The sequence below is a fragment of the Plasmodium malariae genome (genome assembly GCF_900090045.1).
Source record: "Plasmodium malariae genome assembly, chromosome: 7".
In the NCBI taxonomy this organism is placed as follows: Eukaryota; Apicomplexa; class Aconoidasida; order Haemosporida; family Plasmodiidae; genus Plasmodium; species Plasmodium malariae.
This window is the reverse complement of record NC_041781.1, coordinates 455535-465309: the sequence shown is the minus strand read 5'-3', so window position 1 is coordinate 465309 and position 9775 is coordinate 455535. Positions and strand designations below refer to the sequence as shown.

General features: G+C 25.8%; 2 protein-coding genes across 2 annotated transcripts; one reads left to right on the top strand and one right to left on the bottom strand.

The window, feature by feature from the left end:
- SEC27 (coatomer subunit beta, putative) lies at window positions 1–3105 on the top strand (the record flags this gene model as incomplete). Its single annotated transcript, XM_029003902.1, has 1 exon — window positions 1–3105. One exon carries the CDS (start codon window positions 1–3, stop codon window positions 3103–3105), a length of 3105 nt encoding a protein of 1034 aa, XP_028860645.1.
- A 1096-nt stretch (window positions 3106–4201) lies between these two features.
- On the bottom strand, window positions 4202–8725 carry PmUG01_07017300 (conserved Plasmodium protein, unknown function; the record flags this gene model as incomplete). The annotated part of the gene is made up of 3 exons (XM_029003901.1): window positions 4202–4261; window positions 4477–4545; window positions 4808–8725. 3 exons carry the CDS (start codon window positions 8723–8725, stop codon window positions 4202–4204), a joined length of 4047 nt encoding a protein of 1348 aa, XP_028860644.1.
- Between the last annotated feature and the right edge of the window lie 1050 nt (window positions 8726–9775).

The following is a 9775-nucleotide window of genomic DNA, read 5'->3' as shown; positions in this document are numbered from 1 at the left end:
ATGCCTCTAAACTTAGATATAAAAAAAAAACTAAACTCGCGTATTGGTAAAGTAAAATGCGTTGATATTCATGAAACGGAAACCTGGATTCTTGCTGCATTGTATAATGGGAAATTAGTAATATTTGATTACGCTAATCAGAATACAATTAAAAATGTGGAAGTAACTGCGTTTCCTTTAAGATGTGCAAAATTTATTGAGAAAAAACAGTGGATAATATGTGCAGGTGATGACATGACATTAAGAGTTTATAATTATAACACTTTTGAAAAAGTAAAATCTTTTGAAGATCATACGGATTATATAAGATATATCGAAGTACATCAAACGTTACCTTACATATTAACAAGTGCAGATGATATGACAATAAAATTATATGACTATGAAAATAATTTTGAAAAATTATGTTCTTTTGAGAATCACATTCATTATGTGATGATGTGTAAATTTAATCCTAAGGATACATATATATTTGCATCAGCTTCTTTAGATAAAACTATTAAGATATGGGGTGTGCAAAATAATACTCCAGTTGTTACGAAACCACATTTTACCTTAACAGGTCATACAAAAGGTGTAAATTGTATTGATTATTCTAGTAGTGGAGAAACATCCTATATAATAAGTGGAAGTGATGACAAAACAATACGTATATGGGATTATCATACCAAACAATGTATTCAAGTATTAACTGGTCATACACAGAATGTATCTTGTTTGATATATTATAGTAATTTACCTATTATAATTTCATCATCAGAAGATTGTAATGTTAAAATATGGAATAGTTCTATGTTTAAATTAGAAAGTACATTAAATTATAATATGGATAGGTGTTGGTCATTAAGTGCAAAAAAAACAAAAAATGATTTATGTATAGGTTATGATGAAGGGTTAGTAGTAATACAGATAGGATCCGATAAACCCATATGTACAATGTTTAAAAACAAAATACTTTATATAAAGAATACAGATATATATATTATAAATTTACAAAATGTAAGTCTTGATGAATATAATGATGGAGATTTATATAAAGTTAATAAAAAAGAATTAGGAAATTGTGATTTTTATCCTACCAATGTGTCTTTTCATCCAAGTGGAAGATTTATATGTGTAAGTGGTCATCATGAATTTAATATTTATACTTCTCAAGTATTAAGAAATAAAGCTTATGGAAAAAGTGATTTCTTTGTTTGGGCTTTTAATGGTGATTATGCAATTAAAGATGAGGGTAATAAAATAAACATATATAAAGATTTTACTTCAACCCATTCTTTTCAAGTATCTTTTACAATTACACAGTTATTTGGTGGATATTTATTAGGAGTTAAATCTTCTAATTTTATTTGTTTCTATGATTGGACTGATTACAGTATGGTAAGAAAAATTGATGTTAATGTGAAAAATGTATACTGGAATGAGTCAGGGACTTATGTTGCTTTATCTACTGAAGACACTATATATATATTGAGTTATTTGAATGCAGAAGGGAACATACTAAGGGATATCAGAAACAGTGATATGAAGAATAGTAACATGGTGAGTGGCAGTATGATGGGTAGCAACGGCAGCTACAATAAAGCATCTGCTACGGGTGCTGGTTCTGTTCCTGGCATTAATGGAGAAAGCACAAAAAATGTAGGAATAGACGAAGAAAACAATTTTGAACTTGAGAGCGAAATTAACGAATCGATTGAGAGCGGCATATGGATATACGATAGCTTTTTATACGTTTCTACGAATCTAAGACTATATATTTATACAAAGAAATTTATTGACATATATGCATATATTGATAAATATCTGTACATATGTGGATATGTATATGAATACGACCGGATTTTTCTACATGACAAAAACTACAATTTTTATAGCTTCTTATTACCAATTACGTACTTACAATATCAAAAATCTATTATGAACAAAGATTTTGTTTCATCTGATAATTTAGTAAATAAAATCCCTGAATCTTTATATAATAAATTAAGTCTATTTTTAGAAAAAATGGGTTATAAAGATAAAGCATTAAATATGTGTACAGATTTAGAAAAAAAATTCGAACTATCTTTATCTATAGGTAATTTACAATTATGTGTAGATATAATAAAAGAATTAGAAAAAAAAGAAAATAATTCTTTTATACATAATAAATACCAAGGTTTAGGTGATACTGCATTAGTATATAATGATATACCTATGGCTATATATTGTTATAAAAAAACGAGTGAATTTTCATCTTTATTAATAATTTTATCCACATTAGGAGATAAAATAGGTATAGAAGAATTAGGTAACATGTGTTTGAATAATCAGAAATATAATATTGCTTTTATATGTTACTTTTTATTACATAAAATAAATAAATGTGTGGACATTTTATTAACTAATAATAATTTTGCATATGCTTCTTTTTTCGCAAGAGTATATAAACCTTCTTTACTACCAATGATTTTGTTAAAATGGAAAAATTATTTAAATAAAATGTACCCTAATTCTCCCATTTTACTATTAACACCTGATGAAAATCCTGAATATTTCCCAGATTATGAACAAGCAGTGAAATGCGAATCCATATTTGATAAAATTAAAACAATTGGAAGTACAAAAAATTATAATACCTTAAAAAAATTAATTGATCTAAATATTATGGAAGAAATAAAGGAAATAGGACATGAAAAGGTCGAGGACATTTTTCTTAATCAGTTTAATGAGGATCTGGAAAAGGACGTTCAAAATTTTGACATGATAAAGTCATTTGGTACTACACAAAATAAAAATAAAGTGTACGGAAGCCAAGAAAATGAAAAACAAATACAGAAAGATTCTGAAAATGTAAATGTATCGACAACAAATGAATTTTACGATATAAATGACCCCAACTATAATAATAAAGACTTTGATAAAATGGAAGATACTGATTTTTTAAACAACAGTGATATAATCGACTTTGCTAATCAAGAAAAAGTGCCTCCATCTGTTGCTAACGCTGATGATATTAATAACTCAATTGAAAATGCAGATTACTCTCCTATGGATCCGAATAAAGAAGAGGGAAAAGGAAAAGATGAAGATACGGAGAAATTTCATCACGAGGAAAATTAACCTAATTCAGGTGGAAATTTTTGTTAAGCTGGGGTATATTTTGAAGCGAAAAGGGAGAAACGCCCACGCACGTGAAGACATATATATATATACTTTTATATTTGCATATTATGTATACGTATGTAATATGTATATTACATATATATTTATGTGTGTGTACTTTACCCGAGGAAATGAAGGACCTCCCGAATGGGTAAAAATTGAAAATCCGAAGAAATTGTGTACCACTTTCCTTATATATATGTAAAGAGTCATTGTTATTTTTATTTTTTTCCATTTTTACACATTTACTCCCAAACAAATGCCATTTTTGAGCATATTTCTTTTTTTTTTTTTCCTTTTTGAAAAAAGCTTTCTACAACATAAGATGTTGTAAGAAATAATTTTCGCGTATTCTTGCGTAATTTCGTTTTATTCGCATTAACACATTGCTGGAGCAACCAGTACGACTATTGCTGCTGTAAGATTTTAGCATAAAAAAGAAAACTTTATTAAAATTTTCTGTTTTTATTTTTTACAATAATTTAATATATATAGTGTTATATTTCTGTAGCTTATTATTGCGACATATCAGGATTAAAAGGTGAATACGCAAAACTCAGTGCATTTAAAAAAGGAAGTAAAATGAAAAGGTGTACAATGTTATGCGTTAAAATTTATGAATGTGCATAATAACTTGCTTTTATAAACAAACATGATCATGTTCTCAGAAAATTTGGATATTTTTACTTTTATGTATACTTCCTCCATGTTATAAAAGGTGCGAATTAAACATGGTAGTAATATTAAAAAAATGTTAATTAGTTTGTGTGCACGTTTGAAACCCACATTAAAAAAGCAATGAAATACTTCAAAATGATATATGGTAGAATTAAATAAGGTAAAACAAAATAAGGTGCAATAAAATAAGGCAAAACAATATAAGGTGAAATAAAATATAATAATATACGGTGAAAAAATAAAATGGAAAAAGAACAATATTTGATAGGGTATACCTAAATAAGCAATAAAAAAAAAAAAAAAAACTCATTTAATGCTATAAAAAATAGCTTAAAAAAAAAAAAAAAAAAAAAATTCATGAAGTTTTGTATTTTTCTCAAGTTAAATTCGATTTGTTCCAATTTTTTAATTCCTCCTCCAGAGAACACAAAGCCTCCTAAAAATGCAATAAACAGGGGAAACATATATATATGTTTATGTACCAACGTATGTATTTAGTATATATTATATATATATATATGTATACATATACATAATCGCGACATATATATATGGGATATGTTAATTCATGCAGTACATGCTTGGACAAATTTTCATATGAATGTATAATTATATAGGAATACAAAAAAAAAAAAAAAAAAGAAAACGTACGTTAATGTACTGTGGGCCCTTCAGCATTTTCGTAACAACATCAGGCTTATTCATCAATAAATGGACTAACTGTTAAGTGGGTGAAAAAAAGAAAAATATGAGAAATATAAAAAAAAAAAAAAAAAGCTACTAAAAATACATACACACAAAAAAAACATAATAGAGGAACACAAATTCGTAATTTAACAAATTAAACAAAATTACATGAGATTCGATAAAATAAGAAACAATATGATAATATACGATAAAATGCAATAAAATAAAATAACTATGTAATATAGTGCTTTGCTAATGTTTCCCTTTTTTTTTTTTTTTTTTTTTTTGCACTTACGTCTGTATTTTTGAGCAAAATTTTTTGAATATCTTCATCAAAAATATTTATAAATTCCTCCAGTGAATTATAAGGTTTATTATTTGAAGGTGATTTATCATGCTTAGTTGTACTATCTACAATATGAATACTATTTAATGACTGTTCATGGTATTTATTTGTATTGTTATTGTATGGGAAAATAATCGGAGGTATAATATTCTGTGAAGGCGGCAAATTTGGTAAAATGGGTAGAGGAGGTAATTTCAGTTCGTTCAAATTTGCTGGTGCAAATAATTCAGGTAAAGGTAGCATATTAAACTCCTTATTCGTAATGGTATTCACATTCCGAGAAGCGTTATTTGGGACGTTATTTGGGGTATTATTTGAATTGATCATATTTGAAACATGGTTCATATGTTCATTCATATTTAACATATTCTTATATATTAAATATATAAAAGAAACGTTGTTTTTTTCTTGTAATTTATCATAATTAAATTTTACAATTATATCGTTTTTTATTACTTCGCTATCATTATATATCCTTTCAGGGTAATAAATATCCTTTACAGCTATTTTGTAATTTACTTTTATATTTTCAAAACTTTTATATATTTTAAAAATTTCGTCCAATGAACTATTTAGCATATGCTTAATATTTGGTAAATTATATTTTGAAGCTATATTAAACATTTCGTATTCATTATTTTTCTCCTTATTGGAATAATTGTAATTAACTTCATCAGGTACATTTAAATTTTGTGATGTCCTAATAATTGTATCACTAAACGAGTTTTTATTTAATAAATTTAAAACATCGTTTTTATTTTTTTCATTTAAATTAGGTATATTATTATATTTCACGTCTCTTTCATTTTGTGGCATACTGTTATAGCTTAACAAATTCATAAAAGAATTTTCAAGTGAACCTAATACAGAAGTATTTTTTCCGCTAGTACGACTACTACTATTACGGATACTGCTACTATTGTTTTGATCCTTGAAATTATTAATGGGAACGTTGCTGTTATTTCTACCATTTTTATTATTGTTATTATCATCACAATTAATGGGGTAGTATTCAAAGGGGTCTTTAATTAAATTATCATCGCTCAACTTTTTGTTTTCCTTCATGGAATTAATATCATATGAACCTGTGTCATAGGAATGCATACTAAGATCATCATTGGAAAATTGAACTGTTTTTCCTTGGTTGATATTGGTGCCTTTAAATGTGAAATCATTCTTGGTATGTTCTGTTGCATTTTGAAAATTATTATTATCAAGGCTATTTTTTTCGGAAAGGCCATTTTTTCCACTGCTAGAAAATTTACTAAAATTTTCCTCAGCAACTTCATTACCCATATTATCAGAAAAATGTATTCCATCTGTTTTCATTTTGTAGTTATGCGCACTCCAGTAGTTGTCATGTAGGTCATCTTCACTAGTAGCATATGGATACTTTGAAAAAACACGCTTCTTTTTTAAATGATTTAAATTATAGTTCATCGACGTGGAATTATTATTATTATTAATATATATTTCATTTTCCGTATATGTATTATTCAAAATATTTGTACCATCATGGGTATTATATTTATTATAATATACATGTTTATCTACTAATTGTTCTCTATTTTTTGTCATTTTTTGAGACTGCACATTTCTATTTAAATTGGTTTCATTCCTTTGAGTACTGTTATTAGTATATGATTCTTTTAATAATTCGTTAACATTTCTATTCTTTATATTCGTATTAGGTATATCATAATTTTCATTCTTTTTCTCATATGGCGATGCTGACAGTGTCATACTACTCGCTTCTGTTTTCAATGCTTCATTTATATTATAATTTTTCATTAAATTTCGAATTTCCGAAAAATTGCTATTTAAATGATGTTGATTATGATGATGCTGTTTGGGAAAATCATTCATGTGTAGACTTTTATTTAATGTGCTATTCACAGGTACCATTTTAATTTTTGCTATATCAGTTAACAAATTATCATTTTTGCTAATTTCTGAAGTATTTTTTAAAGCACTAAACTTTTTTATCTTTCCTTCAATTTTTGCTTTTTTATATTCTAAATGTCTTTTTTTCTTCTTTTCATATTCTTCATTTAGAGTATCTATTATTTCGAGCATGATATTTTTACTTTCATTCGATTTGTCCATTTTTTTTTTATTATCCTTTTTAAGAGCATTTTTTGTACAATTCTGATTTAACTTGAAGGTATTTGGACTCCCCTTAACATTTTCAGTTCCCTTATCAACATTTTTCAAATTTAAAGATTTCGTCTTATTCATGACTGTGATATTGTTTGTTTCAATGTCACAAATATTGTTCCTGAGATCAATATCTATAGTTTTTGTTTTATTTGCAATAGTTATTTCTTCTGCACTATTCAGGTTATTTGTACTCATATCATTAGAGCTGCTTTTAACTTTTTCCGTATTATCGCTATTGTTGCAAATATTATTTTGGGGGATATTTTCATGCTCAATATTATCTATCTCATTGGTCATATTTTCGCCCACATTTATCTTTAATTCTTTGTTCTCACTATCTACATTTTTTTCACTTAATGCTTTATCACGTACTAGTTTCCATTTGTCTATTAATTCCTTTGCAATATTTCTTATTTGTTCATTATCCGTTACATAGTCTAACTTATTTTTTTTGTCTATTTTGTTTCTAGAAATAAAATTGATAGGGATACCTATTAAAGTATTTTTTAAATGATCAAGAGTAATATTTAATTTTTGCAATATATTTAAAATTTGCCTTAACAGAGCAATACATTTTTTTATTAGTTTTTTTTTTGCAATGCTCTGTAAAATATCTTTAATGCATACAAGTCCATCTTCTTCTAAAAACACGTCATATGTATCAACAGTTAAAACGGTTAAAAGATAACTGAAATAATGTTTTAAATTTTTGTAACTACTTTCGTTTTTAATTAGTGTAATTAATTTTTTCATATACTCTTTTTCTTTTAAATTTTCCGTACTATTGTCTAATACATGCAGAATTTTATTTTTGCAAAATTCACCTTTGTCTTCTGTTTGATTTTCACTACATTTCTTTAATGACTTTTCATATTTATCTTTCACAAATTTTAAATATATAATAATTTTATTTTTCTTATTTTTAAAAGAAGGTTCAACAGCATATAAAGAGCTTAACAGATTTGCACTTAATGGTTTGTCTTCAAATAAGCAAGGTATAATTTTCAGCTTATTTGCAAAATACCACGAATCTAAAATTTTTATCTCTTTTGACTTAAGTCCATCTATTTTATTATGTTCCTTTGGATTTTCTACAATATTAAGAATATTTTTTAGTTCTGAAATTATTTGATTCGTGTCCTTCTTCAGTTCCTTACCAATGTTAACGAGTTTTTCTAATTCCTCATGGTGCTTCTCAATATCTTCTTTTTCCTCAACGTTCGTTGAACTCAACATCGACTCATTATTATTGATTTTATATACCTGTTGTGATTGTACATTTGTTGCTTCCCTTTCTATTTCGTATACCTCTGATATTTCCCCATCTCCTTCTTTTTTTTTTCTTTTTTTTTTTATTTTCTTTAACTTTTCTTTGTCTTTCTGTTGCCCTTTGACAGTCCTATCAACACTTGCTTTATTGAATACCTTTTTGTACTTAGAAATATCAACGTTCAAATTTTTGTTGTGGGGTGCATTTTCAGCCCTTAATGCTTTATCTATCTTTAGCGTATGTTTCGTTGTACTTTTTTTTGCAGCATCCTTTTGATCAGTTGTTTTTACATTTTGTGCGAAATAATTTATATCATTTCTTTCGCTTAATTTCAGACTTTTTAAGTTATTTTTTAAGTTTGTTGTTATTTCAATATTTTTTTTCCTTTTCTTATTTGATGTTTCGTTAGCACTGATTTTCTTTGAAATAAGTTCCATTTCATTTATTTTTCATATTTCAAATGTTTTTTTTTTTTTTTTCTCTTATTGTTTCTTTTTGTTTATATATATATATAATTCTTATTTTTAATATTTGTCTTGTTCTGTTTAGTAAATGATAAGCATTTTGCAAACGGAAAAAAAAAAGAGTTTCTCAGAAATTTTAATTTGTTTTTTTAACGTATCAAAAAATGTTAAAATAAAAATTAAACTAAAATGGGGATTTTATTTTCATACTATGTGGATGTCGAAAATGCTAATACATAAATGAATAGGGCATATAAAATGCACAAAGAGAGGTAGCATTTGTTTAATAAATATATTTACATAAATATATATATATATATATATATATTATTTATTTGAAAATGGACGCACATGTACAAAAAGGCGTATGTTATAGATATATTAATCATTCGAAAAATGTTTCGTGTTTTAAAATTTTTTAATATAATTAGCTAAATCCTACGTGGGAGTTTTACTTAAGATTTATTTGTGTTTTTTTATTTTTTTTTTAATATTTAAAATTGTTAGTATTTTCATTAATTACTAAAATGTATATGAACACGTGCATTTGCACAATGACCCTAATAACACGGTAGAGTCTATGCAAAAACATTTATCAGAAAATAAATACATATACATATACACACATATTTATATAATATTCACAATTTATAAAACATTTTCCCCTATTAATATGACACTGTTGCCTTTTTCCTTACAATTAATCTTCTTCTAATCGTAAAATATATTATGTACCAATTTGCTTAACTTTATTTTCTTGGTAATCTGGTTTAAATAAAATAAAATATTCTTTTAATGATAAAACAATATTAACAAAAAAAAAAGAAAAGAAAAGAAAAACGCTAGCAAAACAAAACATCTATTTCTTCAGGTCTCTCTGATACATTCTGATTTCCTAATTTTATTCTTTAATAAATAAAACTCTTTTAAAATACTTAAAAATTTCACAACATAATATATAACACATTTCACTTATCTGATAATCTGTTCTTCATCGAAAATTTATATATTTGTTTTTTCCTC